Raw genomic sequence first — 25,460 nt, forward strand, 5'->3', positions numbered from 1 at the left:
TCCTTTCATTCCTTGCATTCTCAATTCCCACAATTAAGCCCAAACATACCATCCTCAAAAAGCAATTATTTATGAAAGAAAGCTCCAAATAGATAGTGTTTGTGTTTTGGTTTTGGCGGAACATCCAGGACACAGAAGAAGATGCTCAGGAAATTCAAACAAATGCACTCTAGCCTGACAGTTACAAGCTTGGGTGCACATACAACATTAATCCATCCCATGTCTATTTGGTTCATTTGCTAGTGGAACAAAGCATGTGTGAATAGGCTGTATGCAGTGGCATGCAGCTCAGGTACATTGTAATCTAATAACCTAGCATTCTAACTTCTATATTTGAATATAGCCATTGGCTTTTCCAAAGATTTTATACCTGTAAGAGTTTGTGATACTAAGAGTCAGTTGCCAAGATGAAAAAAACTTACTAAATTGACCAAAGTCCATGAGTGATAGCCAGTGATCCAAATTTTATTCCCAGGATCTGATAAGAAAAGGTATGCTGCTTCTCAGTAAGCCGGTTGTTGTGATAATACAAATATAAAGAGAGGAAAATTAACTAGTATGAAGTAGAATTATACTTTTGGTCCCTGGTGGCATTTTAACTTTTCAAGATACAATACTATCAGAGGTAAACTTGATGAAGAAAATATTTCTTAGCAGAAGCTCTTAATAAAAAATTTAAGGAAGTCAGATACAACCTGTTAAAGTGGGTGATCAACAATAACAGGTAACTTGATAGCCTCCACAAATTTATAATACAAATTTATGAGGTATTTTTATGCCTATGTTAGAGAAAGCAATAAAATATAATTGCCCAAGTTCCCAATTTCATTGCTGAGATGAGTAGTACAAACATATTTCTGTATATGTGGTAAGTTGTTCAATTTCCCATCAAGCTATCATTGACAGTTTTGAACAAGTCTCAATTGGAATTTATCAAATATATATAAAATCACAAAACTCTTGCAACTATTATGTGGCTTTCACAGCAACAAACAGCCAGAAGTAGAATATGAAAAACAGTATTTTAATGGATCACTGTTAGTAGCACTAGTTGTTTGGTTTTGCATAGATAAAGGTAGATTTCTATGGATAAGGATGTTCAGTGGATTGGATATGGTTAGACATTAGGAATGAAAAATGCCCAGTCAAGGGCTATTTTGGGCTCATCAACATCTTTGAAATGTTGGGGCCATGGCATAGATGCTCTCACAAAATAACTGCCATGGGGAAGCTCATAATGGCTGCTGTGGTGGCTATGACTAATCATTAAAAAAACACACAGAAGGCAAACTCCTCACCACACACCATAACCAGCACTCTCTGCCCGGAAAAGGCACAAACCAAGAGAAGAAGAAGAAGAAAAGATTCCAAGAGATATTAAAAAATGAAGCAATGCAGAGGGGGAAAGCCTGGTCTTTTTCCTTTGTTCCAGATATGTTGCTTCATATTTCCTCCACCCCACCTTGCTTAGATCATTCCGACTGTTTTACACACTGGTAGCTGAGGAGCTGGTCACAGCTTTGGCAATTACGTAGAGTTGAGACAAGAAATGAAAGGCGTCCCCCCCTCTCCCCACCAAAAGCACTTGAAGGCTCAGGTTGTTTGTGAGGATATCACCTCCTAGCAACAGACCAAATAGCAATCAGGTTTAGTTAGAAGGTTAAAGGTGCCATCCATTTTCTGAACTCAGTTCACCCATGGACAGAAGCATTAACTGGCCTTCATAGCCGCAGCCCATATAGAAAGCACACTGGAGATCCAGCATGGTGTAGAGGTTAAGAGCACAGGTCTGGGACTCAGGTGACCTAGGTTCTAGTCCATGTGCTGCTATGGAACTAATTGAGTGACTTTGGGCCAGTCACAGACTGTCAGTCCAACCTATCTCACAGGGTTGTTGCTTAGTGGATAAGACTGAGAGCAGGAGATGATGGAGTCCCAGCTCTGAACGGCATTTCAGATAGAGTTCCAGCTCTCAGTGCATATCCAGTGCCAGAGCTGGGACTTCAACATATCTCATGACCACCTCGACCTTGCAAAAAACCTTTGAAAATGAAAATGGATAGCATGCTCTTGATTTTCAGTTCAGTCACCTATTCTGTAAAACATCAGTGAACTCTGGATTGTTTGACCTTTAAACAGATTGGGTCCAGGTTCAGAACAGAGCACCAGTAGGTTGTTAAACTGCAAGCAAAAGTAAGGACCATACTGGAGGCAGCATGCTCATTCCCAGCAATTTATGGGTTAATTAACTCATAGTTATGCATTGTGCGTGAATTCCTACAAAATATTAAGATGTCATTGTAATTTGTTCATGCAAGTGTCCCTGAAGAATATGTATGCATGTATTTTCTTTATTATACTTAATTTTTTGCCTTTTTCCTTAAGTCATATAAAGGACATATAAACCTCCCCTCCTCTCCATTTTATTATCATAATAACCGGCCCAACTCACTCAGTGAGCTTCATGTTTGAGCAGGGACTAGAACCCAGATCTCCCATTCCTGACACCATACTCTTCGTCTAACTGTGGCCTCTCAAACAGAAGAGCCCCAGGAATGATGAACTGTAGATGAACTCTTAACTACTCCAGGAAGTGTGGCAATTGCAGATTGCTTTGCCTCACAGCTAGACAGTTTGACTATGTCCATTCAGGAAATTACAGCTTGTGGCCCCTGGTTAGTAGCACTGTCTCAGCCAAAGGTATATAAAGACATAGAAATGCTTGCTCAAGGAAAGATGATTTGAGTTTGAGGTATGGAGTATTACAATACTCCATACCTCCACTTTGTTCATTGTACACCTGAATAAAGCTTGCCAATACTGTGTCCTGTCTCCAGACTTTTATTTGGGCTTGTTGAGTCTGTGGTTAGTCTCAGCTCCCTGGTGATAAAATGGGCAACAATATGGCTCTGATTTATCTGGCATTCAGATATGCCCAAAGGCCTACATCCTGAAAACAGCTTAAATACTCAAGTGTGTTATTTACTGTAGCAGTTAATAACAAGGCTTTTGTATATTTAAAAAACAAAAGAGATGTTCTAACTGGCCTACTAAGTATCACAACTGGTCTAAAAAACAAGAGAGAATCTAATTCTGAAGAATGCAGCTATTCAGTACCAAATAATGTATCTTTAACCCAGATAATAGGATGACCTTCTTCTTTGTTTAATTGAATGGTGAAAAGTTCAGATAAACTGAATGTATTGTCAAGGTCACTAGAAGTCTTTTTCCAAGTATTGTGCGTAGCTTGAAAACTTGTATACATTTTTATTGCAATGATGGTCTTGAGGACAAATACTTTCTTACATATGACTTCAAGGGATTGTTGAAAGAGCTATTAAACTGCAGTGTTTCTCCTTTTACATATGCTGTTCTCTGCTTTTACTATAGTTCCTTCAGACTGAAAAGAATTTTGGATTAATTTGATTATTCCAAAAATTGGAATATCAAAAAAAGTGGAAAACATCTTATTAAAATATCACTCAGGAAATATCACTGAACTTACACATGTACAGAATTTCCCAAATTTGTCTTCAAACTGGTTTGAAGAATATATTGTTAGCTCCTTAAGAATCTAATTATGGTATTATTACATTTCTGGCCTGCCTAGTAGATCTCTCTGGGCAGATCACACTTAAAACCATAAAATACAACATAAAAGTTTAAAACTTCAAAACTACAGTATAAAACTGGAGTAAAAATAAATGCCAAAATAGCTCCAATGCAAAACATTTAAAATAACAAGTTTAAAAACAGCAGAAAATGAAAGGCTAAACTCTGAGGAAAAGAAAAAAGAAGAGGATTTTGCCTGGAGCTGAAAAAACCATAGTACAGGTGCTACGTAAGCCTTTCTAGGTAAGTTTAACATCAACTGTTATATTACGCATTTATTTACTGTAGGCTGGATCCAGAGTCGTCATTCCGGAAACATAAGCTAGCCTAAAGAGAATTTAGCTCCTGACTGTTCCTAAGAACTTGCCACTAGCCATCCGTGGGCACACAATCCTGTATCTTAAAAAATGAACTCATTATCCTAGAGTGAAATCTTATGTAGCCAAAAGGATTTTAACAAACCTCGAGAAGCCTCAGTGTTTGCAGAGATGCAAAGAAGCTTTAGCAGGAAAAACCCACAAGCTGGGCTGGTGGAGAAACAAAGACAGTTCACATATCATGCATCATACAATTGCATGCATACATATGCATCATGCATCATACAATTTTATATTGTATTTTTGTATTTTAAATTTAATGTTTATATTTTTAAGATTATAAGTATTTTAATTTATTGTTGTAAGCCGCCCCGAGGCTTCGGCGAATGGAGCGGCATAAAAATGTTTTAATAAATTAAATAAGTAAGTAAGTAAGTAAGTGAACAGGCAATGTTGTGTGACCTTCCTGCAGTGGGGAGCAAAGACTATCGGTATAAATGGAAAGCTTCTGTCAGAATGGAAAGCTTCTGTCAGAATGGAAAGTCATTTGTTTGAGCAAAACGTGGATCAGAAATTGTGTGGGAGTACTTGCCTAGTTACTGCTGCTAGTCCACTGTGAGACAGGAACAAAAGTTTTCCAATTCAAGGAGTACCTGCATAAACCAATAAAAACCTTGACTCAGCTTGCTGGATAAAAACCGTAACTCAGCTTCCGATTTCAAAATCAGAAATGCATTTTTTACATGTTTCCTTTGGACTTACATTGCTCATTCGGAGCTATCTAAGCTGCCACTGAAAACAGGTTATAGAATTAAATTCTCTCCCCCACTCCGCTCGCTCCACTCCGTTTTCTTTTTCACTTCCTTTTTCCTGGGGGTGAAATTTACCTACGGGAAATCTACAGAAATTCCCAGATGCCTTCTTGCATCGGCAGGAGACGTGATGAGGGGGTATGAGGTGCGTCTCCACCCCTAGCCAGGCCTGCCTGTGCATTCGTTTTAAGTTTCGTTTCATCACTCCCACTCAGAGTGCAGCCTTGGAAGCTGATTACGTGTCCTGGCCAGAAGCTGTGGTTGCAGAGAAGAAGCGTGCGGAAACGCACTATAAAGCAGATAAAGGAGGCTGGAGAGCAATTTGTGCAGTTTCTACAAGACACTGGCAAGGAAGCAGAGACCAACAGAGAGGCCTTGGCGAACATCTACAACCAGGAGTTCCGGTCCGGGTGAGTGGACGGGAGTAGTGGGAAAAAGAGAGCACTGAGAGAGACTTCTTTCTGTTAGCTAGCCAAGAAAAAAGGAGCGAAAACACCGAGGTTTTTTTTTTTTTTAGTAATCAATAATCTTGGACGCACTGTTAAGAAAGCAATGATGCATAGGTACCGAGGTCCCAATCCGGATCTGGACCTTAATGTGGATGTGGATGTGTTTGCGTGTGCGCGGGAGGGAGGCGCTTTATTCATTCATTTATTTATTTATTAAAACATTTTTATGCCGTCCCATTCGCCGAAGCCTCGGGGCGGCTTACAACAATAAAGTCTGGGGGAGATCAAGTGTAGATACTAACACAGCAGGTAAATTCTCTCTGTCACGAAAAATACGAGAATTGGAGTAGGATGGCGGTGGAGAAAAGCCAGTATTGGAGAACTATGTTCTGGGTTAAGATCTGGCTCTGAAACCTTTTGATGCTGCTGGTACTTATTTTCTGTCTTTCCCTTTAAAGAAGCCAGGGTAGCTTGATAGGGAAACGTAATGTAAGGACAGTAATTGTTGGGCTGGCGTCAACACACTTGGTCTAGCATGGTTCCAGCAGAAAACAGCTACACAGGTTGACCCACTCATTGTGCCTCTCTTCAGACTTTCTACCACACTGTATTTCATGGATTCAGCATGGCTCACAGCCATTTGTCTGCCAAGTGCTCTGACCAAAAACACTTGTGACTGAAGACTGCAATCCTGTATCTTGTGAGCAAGCTCCACTTAATTCAGTACAACTTACTTCCAAATAGAAGGATTTCGGATTGTGATGTAAATTAGCAAGTTTGAGAAAACAAAGCAATAACCCGCCAATTATCTCAAAATACTCTTAAATATGCACGGTGTGCTCTGTTTGCCTCTCCCATTTCTTAGGTCACAAGTACATTACTAGTGCAGAGACTTTCTCATTTTTATTGATCTAACGAAAGCCATTACAGGAGTTTTTTCAGCTGAAAGCAGAGCTTTCCATAAACAGCTAAAATGAACAACATTCAAATAAATACCAAAACAAGAACCCCCTCTCCTATTACACTTACAAAGGATGTATTGGGGTTTAAATAGTGTTCCATTAAAGCAAGAAGCCCAGGGTAACAAGCAGACTTGAGGAAATGGGAAAGAAGGAAAGGTAACACTTCTGCTTTCTTTTTAATTATGTCTCTGAGGGGAATGTCCACCCTGTGATGATGTGTTCAAGAATGTATAGAAGAGCTGTATGCAATGGGGAAAAGTTTGGCCCATTGGAGGTTATCTTATGAGCGATTTTAGAACTGAATACGTCTTCATGAAGTCAGTTATATTCGTTGTATTTTGTGTGGGGCAGGGAGTAGCAATATGCACAATACTGCAAGGGGGAGAATCTATGGAATCATATCCTTCTAATAGCAAACTTGGTGATCCCACACCAACTAGTAGGGCTGCAAAAAAGGGTTGGGACCTGACGATGAAGTTTTTGTGCTGTTAAGAATATGGGAGTACAGGAAATTTGGCCAGAGAATTTTGGTGGGGAAGTTAATGAGTGAGTCGGATGCTGATCACCATATGTGAAAACGAAAACCAGAAAAAATGTACAAAGGAGCAAAAGGGTCTAAGCTGGATTGTGACTAGCCTGCTAGTGTTCTGCAGAACAGACACCAGTGTGTCCAAGTAGAGCTGCTTTCTTCTTGGTAATAGTTATATGAAAGAACCAGGTTCACAGATCTCAACAATGTGGGCAATATATTCTGCCTTCCACCATTAAGAGACCTGGTAAAGTCACAGATATTTGCAATCCCAATTGTTTCAGATTTGAAGTTCGAGAAGAAAAGGTATCTATGTGGTGGGGCAGGCAGGATGTGGGGAGCTGACATGCAAAGTCACAGATATTTGCAGTCCCAATTGTTTCAGATTTGAGGTTCAGGAAGAAGAAAAGGTATCTATGTGGTGGGGCAGGCAGGATGTGGGGAGCTGACATGCTGGGACGCATCAAATCATCTCTAGTGGATGAAGTGGAGGAAGGTTCTGACTTCCTAAGTACAGGAAGGGAGGAAGTAGGTAATGAGGTTACAGTATTCAGCTGGACATTAATTCACCAGAATGATTCCACTCTTTTTAGTATCTGTTGCTGAATAATAATCTTGCTTCTGTTTGTCATAGCCCAGGTGGAGATATCCCAAGAAGACCTAAATTCTCCTCTGTGCTCTTAGGATTAATGAATTACAACAGTGCTACAGTAAATAACAAAAGCGTACAGTTTGCAAAGGTAAGAAATGGGTTTGTTGTTGCTTCTTGGCTCCCTTCTTGACCACTGAACTGAGCTGTCCTGGCATTGATGGGCTGCCATGAATTTCAGGGAGATTAAAGAGAAATTCTTTCAGGCTGGCCATGGAAGAAAAGGAAAATGGATCCTCTCAATATCTTTTTGTGATACACAGATGTTTAATGTAAATCTTCCTTTACTGACTTAAAGAATAACAACAGTATGTTACATGTTTTATTCATTGATCCATTAGCAGATGCTTTGGTTGCAATAAAATGGTTCCATTTGCCTGCACCATATCAAAAATATGTAAATCAGTTGGAGAATTTCTGACATTTCATGTGGGTTTGAATGATTATTGAGGAAAACAGCAGTACCCTCCCCAACTCCCCCCCCCCCCCGTCATTGTGCATGCTGAATATGTGCAAAACAAGTTGCCTATTTACTCTTGTGAGGTGTGGTTTGCCATGTCATCAGGCACCACATATGGTGAGGAATGGCTTCAAATCCAATTCCGAACGCTACAAAAGACCATGCAGTTCAATTGTGCTTCGCAAAGGTATGCAGGCAGTCTGTGTAGTGCGTGCACAGCCCAGGAAAAAGAAACTACCATCACGTCTTTTTCTCATGATTGTCTGCTGGCATTCATGTTCAAGAAAAGTAAAAGGTAGAATCAAGGCCATACAATTGGCAGATTGTTATCTGTGGCCTGTGAAAAGAATGTCTCAGAAGCATCACTGACACAGAGAACACAAAATCCATGCAGCTATTTTTAGTGGCATCCTCAGTTGGCACCTTTCAGGTTCATCATATAAGAGTCTTCGCCTGAGGCCCTGGAAGCAACAGTCAGTTGGTGCAGATGGAGCTGAGCAGGACACAGTGGTGAAATTACCTGGTAATTTGGCAGGTTCTCTTATCCAGAGTAGAGATTGTCTGGCCAAGTAACTTTTCCCTCAGAGAATCTTTCTCCTTTCTTGGTCATAATATTAAGGTATAATTTCCTTGTTACTTGTTTTGCATTCTGGTATGTGTGGCAGTTCAGGTATGTATTCTGAAATTTAGTGGTTGTACTGCTCAAGCATGGATTATTCATAGAATGGCCAATCAGGATCCAAACTTTCTCAAGAATCTCAGATATTATTTTTAGCCAGGAAATGAATTTCTAGATTTGAAACAGCAGAGGCAGCACTGAAGTGGGTAGGCAGGGACTTGTGTATGGTTCCCAGTTGTTCACAAGCAATGCTTAATTACCCAGTTTAAAATCTTGCAATGGGAAGAGACTGTCAGAAGCAGAAGAATTGTGTAAAGTCATAAAATTCATGCAAATCAACTTATTGTATGCAGGTAGTTTCATGGCACAGTTAATTTTGTTGGAAATGCCTTTTTTTTCCAGTCAGAGAGCAGAGGCAATCCTGCCAAAGTTCACATCTAATATGTATATGCAGTTTCTAGTGAAAATAAGCCTCAATAATGGGCCCCCCTGGAGAGATTTGTTCTAAAGTTGGAAACCACCACCTTGTTGCTTCTTTGTTCCCATCAACAGGGGAAGAAAATGGTACAGCTTACTGATCAGTACTGGAAACCAAGGAATGAAGCTAGAGATAAACATGCCCAGGATCAAGGCCCTGGTGCTGGCCCATATTCCTGCAGATCACATGCTAAAGCCAGGTAAGGAAGGGAAGTGGTAATGAGTTGGAAAACTATAATCTCATGGACCAACTTACTGGCACTATGTTCCAAAGAGAACTTTATCCATTCCTGTGATACGTGATTCATTCGCACAGAATCTTTGAGATCCCTCTTTCATCATAAAGATCCAGCTTCGTCAAATTCTCTGGGACTTGCCGTGTGGTTCTTTTTTTATCTCTTCTGTGGATTCCTCACCTTTCATTACATATTTTACGAGCTTTGCTCTAATTCTTCTGTTTCATCATTGTAAAATGAAACCCAGACAGTTTCACTTTCCGTTTTATTGGCTTACAGCTAGTTAGGAGGAGATATTAAGCCACTTGATCATAATCCAGCTATAGTTGATTCTCCGGCAATTTTTTTTCAGGGCGGGGTGGGGAGTGGCAGTAATGCACATGGGGAAGCTGGGTATTTATGATAAATATGTTAAATAAAGAAAAATCTTTGCACTCACCTTAAATTGCATTTCCAATGTATTTCACAAAAAAAGTGAAAAGAAAAGCAGACCATTACTTTTGTGTGTAAATGCTTAAAGCCTCATAATTGTAAAAGCAAAAGGAAACAGTAAGATTAAAATTGTATGTAAAATTCTCAGGAAAATAAAAAGGTCTCTGCCTGGTACCAAGAGTCAATGAGATAGACACCAAGCAAACCACTCTAAGGATAGTGTTCCACAGCTAAAATGCTAGCACCAAGAAGATCCTTACTCTAGTAGCCACTTACTTCAATCACAGCAGGTACCTGCAGAAGACCAAGTACAGAAGCTCAGGTAGTCCTTTCAGTACCCTGTTCCTACAGCAATAATGCTGCCATCCCAAGATGTGCTGTAGTAGCGGATGGGATACAAAAGCTTTTAATAAATGAATAAAGTTTTTCAAGGCCAACACTGCCATTTTGAATTGGTCACAGAAACAGACGAAGAAGTAGTGCAGTGGGCATAGCACAGGTGTAATGTCATAACATCCTGTCTCAGTTTGCACACTAGCAGCTGCATTCTGCACTCTCTGAACAATCTTCAAAGCTGCACATGTAACACTAGTACCTATGTTAACCTTGACTAACATGGAAATTACCAGAGCATGGATAACTGAGATTAGACTGTCAGTAACTGTGTTCCTGACAGACTGATCTGAAAAGTCTCTGCTATTTCTTTCTTGACAATCCTGTTTGTATATCATTGATGTCCTTTGAAAAGCTTTAGATCAAAACTATAGGTATTATCACAGAGTAGCTTCCCCAGCTTGGTGCCATCATGCCTAATCATTGGCTGGGATTGATGGGGCTTAGAGTCCAAATGTTTGAAGAGTACTATGTTGGGTAAGGCATCTCAATAGCATTTGGGCCCAGTCCTGCAAATATATGTACAAGATGGAATATTGCACAAAAAGTAACACCACAATCTCTGTTCACCAGAGCTGAATTTGTCTCCGAGAAGCACGGAGTGGACATTGTTTCTCCTTGTGACCAGGGTAATGGTAGAATTCGAGTGCAAATATCTCCAAATACGATGAAGGAGATCAGCATTGAGATAAAGAATTGTGGGACAAATGAAGTTACACTGTGCAAGTGCAAAAAGCGTAAACGGCGTGAAGTGACCATGGTGCCTTCTGAATCCTTGCCCAGACAGCTACCTCCAGGTAATACATCTATTTATGCATGTATTTAATGGTATTTGTTGCAACTTTCATTCTCTTTCCTTTTATTTTTGTCGTGAATGTCACCAAACCAAAATCTAAACACAACCAAACTTGAAATTAAGTTACAGTTGCTTATATGTAACTATTAATTTGCCTGATAAATTTGTTGAAACATACTGCTTGGTAGAGGTTCGATAGGGTAATATGGAAACTTTAGACTTGGATAGGGCAAAATGCAAACTTCTCACTACTGGTCAATTCTTCAGCTTCAATTTTCTTTCCAGAATTGACAGGGATTTCTCTTGCACAAAGTGCTAAGAGATTTTTTTTTAAAGTACATCAGGGGTTCCTTCTAGTAAAAAATCCCATACTGTACTTGATGTGGTAGGGACAGAGTTGTAAGTGCTCGTTTACAGTAGTGAAAGCAAACATCTGCTAAAACTGTCACTGTTTTGAAGTGTGGAAGAAAGGATTGTCTCTCCCACCATTACAGAGTTAAAATTCTGTCATTGTGGATTGTTTCCAACCATTACTTACAGATGTCATAAAATGTGCCAAGTTTTGTGGTATAATACAGCTACACCCGCATATTATTTTTTTGTATTTTTTGTATTTTTTTTTGTATTTTATTGTGTTATAAGCCGCCCCGAGGCTTCGGCAAGGGGCAGCATAGAAATGTTTTAATAAATAAATAAATAAATAAATAATTTTAGAGAGAAACAACTGTTTGCATATTATATCAGGTAAATATCATACTACCCCAAATTATGCACAGCTTCTATTTATTTTGCATATTTTAATGTGAAGCAGTCGGTGAACTATTTAAAAATATTCTGAAGGACAGTATATGTTGTTTTTCAGTTGAGAATAAATTGTAATCTAAAGAGACTTTCTTGTCCTCAGGAATGACATATAAGATGATGATGCGCTGTGAGTCAACGTATTATGGCTACTTTCCTGTTACTGTGACGTTTGAGTTCACCAGTGAGCAGACTGGGTCCTTTGTTATTGCACGTTTTGTATCTGTGGTCGTCAATAGCAAATTAGCAGAACAGCTGGGACCTTCAGCACCTTATCAGCCCTACCAAGCCAAACTGCGTAGACCTCAGTTTGTTATCACAGAGAAAGGCGTCCGAACAAACATGTATGTAGAGCTTCACAATTAGTCTCATGTCCTCTTTTGGTTTAATTATTCTTCCCCACTCTCAACCACTTTTTCTCCGTAACCTTCAGAAATCCCATCCTTTTCAGAATTTCTTAAGCAGCCATGCCACTGTTTTGTTAATTTTCCCCCCGCCATCTCATTCAGGGGTCCCCAAGCTTTTTGGGAATTTGGGAAACGCTGTGGATACCACCACAACATGCCTAATCAGTGGATTGCTGTTTTGCCATCTACCTGCCATATCTATGGAGCTTAGGCTGGGTAATATTCATTAAAACCTTTTGTTTTGTGCATGTTGGACATAATAACATCCCTTCAATAAAGAAATCTCTGATTTGCTAATTGCTGGTGGTACAATAGAGCTAGTGCTTATTTTAAAATGTGTTTTGGCATTGTCTAGTAGTTGTTTCTTTTGAGAAGGAGGTTATTACACAGATCATTTTGTACTGGAGAATAGTCTTTAATACTTACTGATGGACACATACTTTTAAATTATTTCCCAGATCCATTAAAATTTACAAATGATCAGCATAAATTATCTGCTTTTACATCTAAAAGACTGATGTTACAAAATTAGAAGTATGAACATCCACCTCCAGTAATGTAATGGATTGAGGATGTTTACAGCATTTTAATATTTGAACGGGTGACATAAAAAGCCCAGCTTCAAAGGAATTATTATTTGGATATTTGATCCACTTTTGTTGACACCTATGTATAGTTGATGGAAAGTTAAAGCATTTCATATGCAGTCATACTTAGGGGCACCTGTTGTACAAATATTAAACTCAAACCATTTTTGAGGTTTTTTAATTGTCTTCATACACTCTGCTGGGGACTTCTGATCTAACTCTTCTTCACTTCTTAAAATCACTATCTCCAAGCTTTTCCATATTCAATATTTTGTCCATCTTATGTAAACTGATAAATCATACATCTTGGGTTTCACATATCGAAGTGATCCATGACAAAGTTCTGTACAGAACCTTGCACGCCATCAGTATTAAATTAATGGAAAGTAATAACTTTGAGCTGCAAGCTAGAATTGGTCTTGGAATCAAGTTAGAACAATGGCTTATTGTAGTCCATAACTATAGAGTTTTATCATTTTCCATTCCTAATCTCAGCCACTCGCCTAACTCTTCCTTGAGGTTAGTCCTTCATTTTTCAGCCATACCAGGACTGGCTTAGGAACTGACTCATGTGCCTCAGTCATTATTCATTCAGTGACTCATACATGTGAATTGCAGTCACAGAAAGGATTGTATAATATTTGAGATGTTTGTCAATGAATATCTGTTGATCATATCTCAGTCAGAAGTGCCATTTTGTAAGAAAGACATGGTTCATGTCAGTACCCTGGTTCTTCCCTCCAGAAGGAGGGACAAAAGGGTGATTTTGGGGGTAGGCAATGACAAATACACTACCTGTCTGATCACTGGCATGCTCTTGTGTTGATCCAAAGGCTTTGCCTATGGTATTTGAACTTTGGTTGTGTTTTGTACATTCAGCCTGCCATTTGATGATGTGATCTCGAAGAGGTAAAAATGCATGTGTGAATAAGCCACCTGACTATTCATGGGACCTATGTCTGCAGTGGGGGGTTTGAATGTATCCCAGAACCACCTTGCAATGTTCTATTCTGGCTACTTCAGTTGGCCATGTTGAGCTTTTAGGCAAAATTAGAAGATGATTACAGGGAGCCACACAACACCTAAAATTCTATTGGTACTAAATGTATTTGGATAGTAACTGCATTATTATACTTGGAGATTGTCTCGATATACTTATCTTTATAATGAACAATCATGCTTTGTACTTATTCTCCCTCTTTAGCTCTTGGAAGAATTATATTCAGCCAGAAATACCTCTGGGAAAATACAACTACCCAGCACCTCTGAAGAATTCTCTGAAGTACCTGAATGAAGATCTTACACTCAATAACAGCACCCGTAAGCAAGTTGACCGACTCTTGTAAGTACCTGTGAAATAGGAAGTTACCATTCTCTTTGCTTTTCACCAAGTTGCCCCTTATTTCTGCCCTTATCAAAAGTTGTTAGCCATGTTTTTATATATTTTTGTGACTTACCTCATGTACTCCATAACTCAACATATAAGAGCTGTTGCTTGGAATGGGCTACGTAGATAATATTTGCAGGATACAAAAAGTTTGTACCCTATTTGTCTGAGCATAGAAGATTTAAAAATGTACCCTTTTCCAAATGCATCTCACTTGTGATATTATTACCAAGTTTGGAGGAAACTGATAGGAGCTGGGAAGCATCTGGTTTGGGTCAAATCATCCCTAGTGGATGAAGGGGAGGATGTTTCAGATTACTCAAGTGTAGGACGGGAGGTTATGGTAAGCCACAATAAGCAGTTGGAGAGGACAATGTGCCAGAACAAGAGGGGAGCACTGTGCTTAAGTGTTTCTTTGCAAATACTAGAAGCCCTAGGGCAAAATGGGGTAGCCGGGGTATCTGGTGATAAAGGAGAAGCTAGATATAGTGCACATTATGGAAACCTGGTGGAGCAGATAACCAATGGGATACGGTCATCTCTGGACATGAGGAGGGCATAACCAGAGGAGATTCCTTCTATGTTAAGGAGGGCATAGAGTCCAGCAAAATTGATATTTTTAAAATGTGAAGACTCTTCCAAAGAAGCAATATGGGTGAAAATTCCTGTCTCCAAAGCTGGTTTAGCCATAGGACTTTGAAATCATCTCCCAGACCAGAATGCCCAGGGTGTAGGGTACCTCCAGATGGGTAATGAAATCAGGGGGGCTTCCCACAGAGGCAGTACTGTAACTTCAAGGAGGGCTTCATCTTCCTGCATTGACTAGATAAATGCATGTTCCAGTTCTGACAGAGAAGCTAAGTTTCTTGATGTCCTAAATGACTATTCCTTAGGAGCACTAATAGGCTGTCCCATTTCTTATGAAATAAATAGGTTTAGACTAACCTCTGCTGAATGAACTTAAATTTGATAAGATGTTGTCTTGCATTTCCACAGGCGCAGACTGAAATCCCCCCTGCAGTTTGACAACTATCCTCAGAAATTTCATCTGCTTCTTCACCTGGAAGAGATCCAAATGGAGGTGGACATCCACCGATATGATATGGATAATGTTCCATTGATGGCAAGCAATGATAGAAATCTCCTTGTCCTGAAGGTGATCAATATGTAACTTAGGGATTGTAGTTTAGTGGTTCAGAAATTTGTTTTGGATGTAAGAAAGCAACAAGTTTCAAATCTCTGATCATCTAGAAAGTTTATTGAATGGCCTTGGCAAGTCACTCTCTCTGCCTAAGGTTTTCTACAGCGTTGTTTTGATGCTGCAACTTCTATGCTCTGCCTTTCAGCAACAGTGGCTTCAGGTATTTTAAAATGAACACAAATTAAGAGAGTTCATAATTAAAACAGTTGGACCAGCAAAGGTGGAAGAGCACATGCACATGTCTGTGCATGCATGGACATGTTGCTATTGCACACTTCCCCCATCCAAAATCTTTAGTTACTCTAGCTACTCCACTACCAGCATGAGTTATTACTAGGGTCATGAAGATGGGATGGTAGTTACATCTCAGACTGTCCTCTCCTTTACTCCAGGTTCCTGGTGTGGCAGAGAACCGCCCATCAGTACTGAAAGGTGATCATCTTTTTGTGACATTGACTGAGGAGCGCATGCAGGACCCAGTTATCCGGTACCAGGGCTATGTCCATGAAGTGGAGTTAGAGAACGTCAAGCTGGGCTTCCCTAAAAAGTGAGTCCTCCAACTTGAGACTTGGCTTAGACCTACCTAGAAATGGATCACCAGCTCCTTAAGCAGCCATGGCTACTTGTGTTTATTGTGGGAGGGCAGCGGGGAAGGAACTGCGGCTCAGTAGTAGAGCACCCATATTGCATGCAGAAGGGTCCAGGTCCACTCTTCAGCAATCCCCAGTTAGTCCTGAAAAAAGCTCTTGGCTGAAACCCCAGAGTGCTGCTGCCAATCAGCACCAACAATGCTGTGTTAGACAGAACAGTGATCCAACTCAATATAAAAAGCTTCCTATTTCCTGTGAGGTTCAACAAATGTAATTTCAAACCATCCTGCCTTAAAAGAACATGCTTTGGGACACACATTATTAATAATGCCTAGGTAATACAGATGTTCACTGCCTGGACATACTGAGCTCAAGCACTCAGAGAAGCATGTGGCCAAAAAGGCTAAAGAGTTCTAGTGGGGGGGGGGGGAGCTATTCTTCAGAGAACTGTAGGTTGTTTGGGAAGTAAATGAAGCAAATGAGGATGAGGAGGAGCAGTTTTTGCATCTGATCTTTTGAGGCATGGCTGAAGAAGAAAGCAAGGACAGATTTTCCTGAAGCTTCAGGCAAAAAGTTGAAAAGGAAGTGGGTGCAGGGCAGAAGCAAGGATGAACTGGTAGGATAGCTAGACTATTGGATGTGGCCTGATATGAGAAAGGGGCATACCTTAGGAGGAGAGTGCAAGTAGGATAGAAGACAGCATGGTAACATTCTCAAGCACATTGGAAGTAGAAAGAGTGGTGGAAATTAGTAACCAGCAGGAGTAATTCCTGAAACATCAATGGCCAGTGCAGTGATGGAGGTCATCAATGGCCAGTGCTTGTGTATATACTCTTAAGCTCCCTGTCCTTTTCCCAGACTGCTATCTAAGTTTATCAAGAATATGAAGTTCGATGTGACATTTACCTTCAATCGCCTACCACTACGGAGCCAACATCGTGCTGTTTTTCTTGCCCGAAAGAAGAAACTGCAACATCTCCTCTTCCCATCTCTGTCTTATGAGAAATCCCTTCTGTCTGCCGGGCAGTGCCTCAAGTAAGTTGTAAAGACTGGGAGGAAAGGCAGGCAGGCAGGCAGGCAGGCAGGCAGAGAGAGGCTGGAAGTGGCCAGAAGTCCCCTTCTAGCTTGGAGATAGTTTAATCGTGATGTGTTAAGAGCTAAGTTTCAGATGAGCATGTGCGTGGAGGCAGCCCTGTCTATCGCTACCACTGCTTTGTGTTCACTTTCTCTATTCCCACTATCTAGTCTACATGATCGCAAGCTTGAGGAAAATGAGCAGCAAAAGAGAGCTATCTATCAGGTGGTGGCAGGCACCTCCAGACCAGCCCCATACCTTATATTTGGACCACCAGGCACTGGCAAGACAGTCACCATGGTGGAGGCCATCAAACAGGTAAGGAAAATTCTTCCTCATTATGGTCAGATTAGCCATGATTGTTCCATAGCTCAGGGCAGTGAGGTAGTCTTCCTTAAGGTCTTTTCAAGATGGGACTGAATACTTGAACCCAATCCAAGAATCTTGCAAGGACTTGGACTTGAATTTTGCATCTTCTCCAGTTAGCGTCCTGCAAGTCTGAGTCATTTTCAAGGTAGCTTTTGAACCTTCTGATGCTGCCATTGCTATAATCTTGAAAGTGTGGCTTTTTTGTCTGATCATAAATACTCTGATGATTCTACCCTTTTCAGGTACTATGTTGCATTGAGGATTCCCATGTGCTTGCCTGTGCCCCCTCCAATAGTGCCTGTGACCTGCTCTGCCAACTGCTCATGAAACATGTGGAGAAGAGAAACATCTACAGGTTCAATGCCAAGAGTAGGGAATACTACACAATCCCTGATGATATCAAGGTGTGTATCTGCCCTGGTGGATTTTAAGACCTTTCAGGGCAATAGTCTAGTAGGCAAGCTCACCACCAATCTCCCATCTTCAAACATTGGACCAAGGAGTTTACGAAGGTTAATGAAGCCGCAATGTTCAGCTATCCTAATGGTTTCTTTTGCCTTTAGCCTCTCTGTAACTGGGACAAGATACAGAATTGTGTTGTCTTTCCTGGAAAGGAGACACTGAAAAACTACCGGGTGATCATTACTACTCTGGTGCCAGCAGGAAGGTAGGAAGGACCAAGTACCAAGCAAAACTAACAGAGGATACAGATAATGTCTTTCTGTATAGTGGGCATAGAATTTAGAATATATTTAAAACATTAAAATGGAAAAACCTTTTTGTCACAGTATTTTTAATAACAGGAATATACGCTTGTGTCCTCTCTCAGCAGTCAGAGGAGGGGAAAGACCCCTTCATGAGATATATGTGAGAGGGAATACTTCTGCAGCCAGTGGATGCAGTTCATCATGATTTCTAAGCATAAGTCTTCTCCTTGAGCATGCTCTGTTGCTCTCCAGGTGACTTAAGTAAGAGTTAAGGGAGTATTACTGTGGCATGAGTGCTACCTGAGCCCACCCTTAATATGGTCAGGACTCCACATAACTGCTATACTGTATGAAAGTAGAGGGTTCATGGAATTTTAATGGCTGCTGCTTATATACAGTTTAAAGTGAATGGAAATCAGGCCAGCACAGAAATGGTAGCAGCCACATCGTTGCGGTGACAAGACTTGGACTGAACTCCTCACTGTGAAAGCACAGAATTCTGGCTTGCCTGGAAGCCTGGAGGTGCAGGTTCACATTCATGAAGGCTCCTCCCTTCAGGTGTCCTTGCTGTGTGCACAGATGCTGGAGAAGGGATTAACTGGGGTGACTCAGCACATCCTCTGCTCACCTGAGACTTTAACATCCCAGAAGGACTAAAAAAATCCTCTTCTCTATTTGCAGAGGGCTCTGTTTCACTTTGAAATTGATTGTGCCAAGGCCAGCACTTTTGTTACTACATTTTATTTGTTTACAGCATTTTTACCCCTCTTTTCAGCCAGGAAATGCATCCACAGCAGCGTACAACACTGAATGAGGAGGCAGTCTCTGCCTCCAGGCTAACAATCTAAAAATACAATGCAAAGGGAAAAAAGATTGGGAGGGAGAAGGGGAAAAAAGAGTACTGTGGTCCCTGTTGTTAATTCTTAAAATTCTCCCAAGTCAGGGAATTACTTCATTCTGCCATAGTGCTGATGCATGATTGTAGTCCTATGAAAAGGAACAAAGGTGGTATAAGCAACACACAATAACAGTACATCTTAGTTACAGTAAAGCAGTTCTGCAGGTATGTCATCAATTTCATATGAATTTGGGGATCTTGACACATAAAAAACACAAGCATAAAAAGCAAAAAGCTGGGATTCATATTCGACAGGACAAGATGCTAAGGAGATCCAGGTTCAACTTCCTGCTTCACATACCCCCCCACCCCAGTTTAATCCTTCTCAAAAGGGTTGTTTGTGATAATAAAAATGGGAAGGGGGCACAGTGGGAATGCTTGTTGCTCCAAGCTCCTGCGAGGAAGAATGGGCTAAAAATTAAATTAAGGATAGGAGAGATGGGGAAGTAATAAGTTGGGTGCCGCCTTGTGTCTTACTGCTGTTGACACAGGGACCTCTTGCAACAGTCAAGAAAAAGGAAATTTTTCTACTCAGTGTTTCTAAGGGGACTGCTTAGCAATGTTGTGCTCCAGTTGGAAAGCTGAATATCCCTGCAAATGCTTTATTCTGTGTTTTTCCTGGCTAGATTGGTGACAGCAGATTTTCCTCCAGGACATTTTTCCCATGTCTTCATCGATGAAAGTGGCCAAGCTTGTGAAACTGAAAGCCTGATTGCTATTGCAGGTGAGCTGTGGCCCTTTTGTAGCTCCATCCGCATCTTCTTCTATCCTGAAAAGGCCAAATGTTTCTGTGGGAAACTTTTTTTTAAAATGTTAATGTTTCAAGACTGATTCACTGGATATTTGGCTCCCACACTGGATGGCTATTTGCACTGTATGCACTGTCATGTCCTACATGATCACAGCAATTGATGGAGCGGCTCCCCACATGCCAAGCAGCACCAGAGGCCCTCCTCCATGTGTCTCCTTCAAGGGAAGTTCAGAGAATGGTAACAAGGAGGGCTTTCTCAGTGCTGGGATGCTTCTGCTAACACTGTAATCTTTTGAGTGGAAGGTTGAAACTTTCCTCTATTCCCAAATATTTAAGTAGTGTATGGTGGTTCTTTTTGATGTTCAGCTTTTTAAAAAACCAGGTCCTGGTTATTTTTGTTTTGTTTTTATTATTGTTTTTTGTATTTAGCGGTTTCATGATGTTTTAAGTTTTTGTATGTTAAAGTTTTTAGCGTGTTATATTAATTTTTCTGCACAACCCAGAGAACTTTGGCTGTTGAGTGGCACAGAAAGATAGTGTTCTGCCCTCAAGGGACTTAAAGACTCTGAATTAAACTGTTTGTTTGGAAAATGTCCTTCAACATCTTTAAACAGCACTTAGCTTATCTTGCATACTTATCTTTTTTGCTTTCATGGAAGGATCTTAGGTTGTCTTTCTCAGTGCACATTTCAAGATGCTCTCAATTCTAGGGCTCTGACTATAGCTTTGAAACCTTAGGGAACAGACAATGAGACTCTGCAACCTCTACCCCACCTGTGGAGCAGACTGAGCAATGGCTTGAGCTCCATCTTTTCATTCTAGGAATCCTTACCATGATGGATCCAAAGACTAATGCTAAAGGAGGACAGCTAGTTTTGGCAGGAGATCCCAAGCAACTGGGTCCAGTCCTGAGATCTCCTCTGGCTATTGAGCATGGCTTGGGTAAGTGAAAAGCAGACTTTAATGAAGAATTATTTTCACAAACAGGATCAGCTGTAGCTGTTCTTCCCACCAAGTCTTGGGGAGATGCCATGTGCCTGAAACAATCATGGTACCTGGTAGAGTCCAGTTTAAATGCCAGCAGTGTCTTCCCAAATTCTTTGAGATCACAGCCAAATGTAGATCATGTTGGTTGAACATTGGCCACTTTTCCCTCTGCCTGCAGGGATTCTTGCCAGATAAACATTTAAGGAGAATGCAGAAGCTTGCACAGTATCTTGTGACCTTTGAGTCAGCCTAATAAAAGTATTACCATGATGTAGGTTTTGAGTGTTTTTTCAGGCAAGTCTGTTTTCCTAGTATTTTGTGTAACAGCAGATTAGTTATATCTGTCCATAGTAAAGGAGATGTAAAGCAGGTAAACATTGTGCCAAAGCCCTCCAGTGATCAGTCTTTCCCAATCTAGTGTCAATCAGATGTTTGGATTTCAGCTCCCATCAGCCCCAGCCAGCATGACAAGCGGTCTAAAACATTTGAAAGGTACCAACTTGAGGAAGACTGTTGTTGAATTTGCAGGTCAACATTCCTTTAAAACAATTATGTGGAGGGTCTTGTCTTCCAGCCCATGAAACTCATTTTAATTCATAGTGTGTCAATGACGCAGTTGAGGATGCAACCAATGTTGTAAATTATTTCGATGAAGATGCACCCCGTATGATTTAGGATTCTTTTAAGTATATACACAAATGTGCTTACAATTTTTGGTGGTGCCATTAAATCAGCTCAGTTTATGTGAACCTGCTTAACCCAAACAGCTTACTGCTCAGGGCTACATGCATTGCTTTTTGCCCTTGGCCGTAGCCGTACTTTAGGACTCACACTTCAGTTGTACCTTAGTGCTGCTCTAAGAAAGGGACTGGTAAGATGACACACAGCCCTAATGCCTTGCATTCACTTGCAAGCACTCTCTCGTAGGGCTTTCCCTGCTGGAGCGGCTTATGCAGCAGAACTCACTATACCAAAAGAAGGATGGGAGCTACAACTCAACGTTCATCACCAAGCTGCTGCGCAACTACAGGTACGTCTGCACTGCCTTGAAATGCCAGCAGGTGGAGCATAAGAGATCCAGTGTTCCTGACTGGTTTTGCTGATTTGATACAAGGGAAGTTTCAGTGTGCCACAGTTCTCCTCATGTCTCTGACTTGATGAGCAAAATTCAGGGTTTTCTCTTTCCAGTTTAAGTTGATAAGTGTAGTCCATAGAGTGGGCCAGATTTCTAAGGGTTACAGCAGAACTCAGTGTTGGAGGTTCCCCAAATGCTTGATTCTGCTTATGCTGAAGGACTGCCATATTTCATTTTAATGAAAAGGCAAAAATCCTTCTTGGTTTGCTTGTGGATGAAATGCCAGAAAACCGACCTGACATGCAATCACAGCATTTTTAATATACAAAAATGTTTTCCATACCCACTCAATCTAACTGCAGCACCTTTGTGAAGCAGGCAGCACTTCCCCAACTTTGGAAGTGGGGACAGAAGTTGCAAGGAACGACCCTTTTAGTATATTCTATTAATGATGGTTTTGGGCTACAAAAAACATACATGATCTAGCCTGTGGTATAGCAAGAATGTGAATGTAGGGACTCGAGCCTAAGCTAGAAGGGGAAGGAAGCCATGTCTTTACTCTGCAGCCAGTCTTTGGCAGTTCCTATTGCTTTGTGTGCTAGGTCCCATGCTGCCATCCTCAAGTTCCCCAATGAGAAGTTCTATGATGGGGAGCTGCAGGTGTGTGCCGATCATTGCATCAGCCATTCTTATTGCACTTGGAAAGAATTGGTCAAGCAGGTGAGCATCAAGTTATTTGGCCATATCCACATAGGCATCCACAGGTGAACAACTTGAGGTTGTGTTTCTCCGGTGTTCTTCTTGTAGGACTTCCCCATCATATTTCATGGAGTTTGTGGAGAAGACTTGAGGGAAGAGAGGAGCCCTTCATTTTTCAACACTGCTGAGATTACCATACTGATCGACTACCTCAAGGAGCTGCTCCCAGAAGAGCAAGGCAAGAAAGGCCAGTCTCGCACTTCACCCAAAGACATTGGTATCATCACACCATACAGGAAGCAGGTGAGGCCTTCTGATGGTTCTAGCTGTCTCAGTAAGATCCTCTTCTAGAAGTTCTGTGAATTCGGAGATTCTTCACATGATTGGCATGTAGTCAGCATGATATGGCTAGAGCTTTCTTCAATTCTACCAGTGCCTATGATCAAGCAGAGAAGCAATGAACCATGTACAGATGACAAAAGTAGCAACTGAGATTGCCACACACATTTTCAGCTAATATATGACTTGTGACTTGCCAAAAAACATTAAATAACCATGGGTGTCACAGGTTATACTCCATAATTGCCATAAAGATACATATGTTCCACTCATGTCCAACAATGTGTGGGTTACTTATCCCTTGGTTGCTCATTATGTGTGAATTGTGTCACTCAAAATTGAATTCTTACAAAATAATACAGTATTCTTGGTAAACATCCCTGCTATTGTCCTCATAAGGAATCCAAAGTGGTGCATGTAATCCTTCCCTCCTCTCCATTTTATCCTCACATTAATCCTGTGAGGTAGGTCTAGCTGAGAGTCAGTGACTGACACAAAATCACCCAGTGAATTTCATGGCTGAATGGGACTAGAATCTTGATTTCTCATGTCCCAGTCCAGCACTCAAAACACTGTGGCACACTGACTCTCAGGAACTGGATGTTACTTAAATTCTTTGGGCTTCAAATTATGTTATCATTACATTTTAGTGATGGGGGTTTGAAATGCTACATCAATTTTTTGTTTGACTACCTTGAGTTAATACTGACCAAATGGCAACTGCATATATTGTACGTTCTGACTGTGGTCTTAGGACCTTCCTGTTACCAAGTTCTTTGAGGCATATCCTTCCTTTCTCTCTCATCTTTCTGTCAGAAACATTATAGCCATTCCTCCCACCCCATCAGTGGAGAATGAAAGACATTCCCAAAGCCATCCAGGCCATTTCTGGCAGGAAAGATTTTTGTGACCCAAAGGAATTCACCCATCTGTTGTTGGGATTAGCCAGAAGACACAAGGAATCCGCGCTAGCTAGGAACTGAATTTAATATTAAGACAGGATGAACGAATCACTGGTTTTCCTTCTTAACTCCTCTAGGTGCAGAAGATAAGGCAAGCTGTAAAAATGGAACTGAAGAATCAGAACGATATCAAGGATCTAAAAGTGAGACCTGATTTTCCTGCCCTGTAACATGGGTGATACAATTGTGATAAGTGTCCACACCACGTGTGGTACTTTTTAAAAGGATGGGCCCCAAAGCCATCTAATATAGCATTCCTCTGTTAGAGTAGTGATCAACTAAGTTCTACCTACAGCCTCACAAGCAGATCTTGTATCACCTGGTATTTTCTTTTTCTTTCACACAGTGCTGTATTAATCAAACAAGCACTTCAATAAATTTGAGCCCATTCTTCCAGCTACAACACCAAAATGGAAGTTGTCCTTTGCACTCTTTCCTCTTCTAGAAAGACAAAAAGATTCACTGCTAAGAGATTTACTTTATTTACTTACTTATTTATTTACTTAAATTTATAGGCTGCCTATAATTGCCAAGGCCTTCCTAGGCAGCTTACAATGCATAAAACATACTAACTGAGTAAAAAGACATTAAAAACCAATTAAAACATAATGAATTAAACATCTATAAAAACAATTTTAAAGGCCACAGCATACAGGCCAAATGTTTAAAAAATTCCTAAAAAGGTATGTTTTTGCCTGGCACTGAAAGGTAAATAGAGATGGCGCCAGGCAAATTTCCCTAGGGAGGGGGTTCCAGAGTTGGGGAGCAGCAGCAGAAAAGGTCCTTCACCTAGTTGCCACCCCTCTCATCTCCCTGAGGGGTGGTTCTTGTAGAAAGGCCTCCTGAGCTGATCTTAGGGGGCCGGTAGGTATAAATAGGTGCAGACAGTCCTTTAGATAGCCAGGCCCCAAGCCATTTACGTAGGACTTTATATGTCACTACAAGCACCTCGAATTGGGCCGAGGCCCAATTTAGAATCCACTCCCTGGAGTTTGAGAGTAGAAAATCCCCAATCCCACTCTCTGCTACCTAGGTATATTCTCTTTCATTATAGATCGGCACGGTAGAGGAATTCCAGGGTCAGGAGCGGCTTGTAATACTCATTTCAACAGTGCGAAGCAACAGTGATTACTTTGATATGGATAACAACTTCTCAATTGGCTTCCTCAAAAACCCCAAGGTATAAATCCATGCATGTTACCCTCTAATCCTTAAAGCACACTGGACTGACTCATTTCATTTTGGCATCCCAAGCATGTCCTAAATATATACACTGCAGTTCATTCATCCCTTCCAGGGGCTACAAGAAAGGCTGTACCACAATCTGTGGGTCACTCTGGTCATGGTGTGTGTCTGAATGGCACCTTCCCATATCTTCAGGTCAATGAAAGCCTGGAAATACGGGAAGTGTCCCAGAGGAGGCAAGACGATTTTTGTCTTCCAGTTCTGTCAACCCTGCCAAAACTGCTAACTGTTGTAGGAATTGGCAGAATAGAGATGGTTACAGGGAAGGCTTGGGTATGAGATTATCTCTGCTAAGGAATCCACACATTAATGGAGCACCATTGGCAGTGATGTGTATAGCCATGACAAGAAATGCATGAACTGTTGAACAAATACATTTCTGTAACGTTGCTTTAGTCACTTCAGTGTGCCAGACAACAGTTTTATTTGACATGCCAAGCAGGCTGCTTGGCCTTTGCTTTCACCAGACATGCTTTTTTTCTTGTCCCACCATTGACTGACCAGAAAACACACATGGGCTGTAGCTTCAGACAACACAGGTCTTAGTGCACTGCACTACACACTCAGGCTGAGTCTCTTCCATACCACCATGTGGGTAACCATCCTTTAGATCCTTAACTTGGTTCCAGTTCTGGGA

At 41.0% G+C, this 25,460-nt stretch overlaps 1 protein-coding gene across 1 annotated transcript in view; it reads left to right on the forward strand.

Moving 5' to 3' along the window:
• MOV10 (Mov10 RISC complex RNA helicase) overlaps positions 1 to 25,460 on the forward strand; it is a 34,696-nt gene that overhangs the window by 3,799 nt on the left and 5,437 nt on the right. The window contains exons 3-21 of the mRNA XM_044432052.1: positions 4,957 to 5,151; positions 7,316 to 7,421; positions 8,962 to 9,086; positions 10,521 to 10,744; positions 11,648 to 11,888; positions 13,743 to 13,880; positions 14,922 to 15,081; positions 15,519 to 15,673; positions 16,575 to 16,751; positions 16,962 to 17,109; positions 17,403 to 17,564; positions 17,724 to 17,827; positions 19,392 to 19,489; positions 20,339 to 20,458; positions 21,431 to 21,533; positions 22,181 to 22,298; positions 22,386 to 22,580; positions 23,656 to 23,721; positions 24,633 to 24,758. Coding sequence (XP_044287987.1) covers positions 4,957 to 5,151; positions 7,316 to 7,421; positions 8,962 to 9,086; positions 10,521 to 10,744; positions 11,648 to 11,888; positions 13,743 to 13,880; positions 14,922 to 15,081; positions 15,519 to 15,673; positions 16,575 to 16,751; positions 16,962 to 17,109; positions 17,403 to 17,564; positions 17,724 to 17,827; positions 19,392 to 19,489; positions 20,339 to 20,458; positions 21,431 to 21,533; positions 22,181 to 22,298; positions 22,386 to 22,580; positions 23,656 to 23,721; positions 24,633 to 24,758 — 2,761 coding nt within the window. The remainder of the gene's footprint in view (positions 1 to 4,956; positions 5,152 to 7,315; positions 7,422 to 8,961; positions 9,087 to 10,520; positions 10,745 to 11,647; positions 11,889 to 13,742; positions 13,881 to 14,921; positions 15,082 to 15,518; positions 15,674 to 16,574; positions 16,752 to 16,961; positions 17,110 to 17,402; positions 17,565 to 17,723; positions 17,828 to 19,391; positions 19,490 to 20,338; positions 20,459 to 21,430; positions 21,534 to 22,180; positions 22,299 to 22,385; positions 22,581 to 23,655; positions 23,722 to 24,632; positions 24,759 to 25,460) is intronic.

Source organism: Varanus komodoensis, unplaced genomic scaffold (assembly GCF_004798865.1).
Source record: "Varanus komodoensis strain SLA01 unplaced genomic scaffold, ASM479886v1 scaffold1, whole genome shotgun sequence".
NCBI lineage: Eukaryota > Metazoa > Chordata > Lepidosauria > Squamata > Varanidae > Varanus > Varanus komodoensis.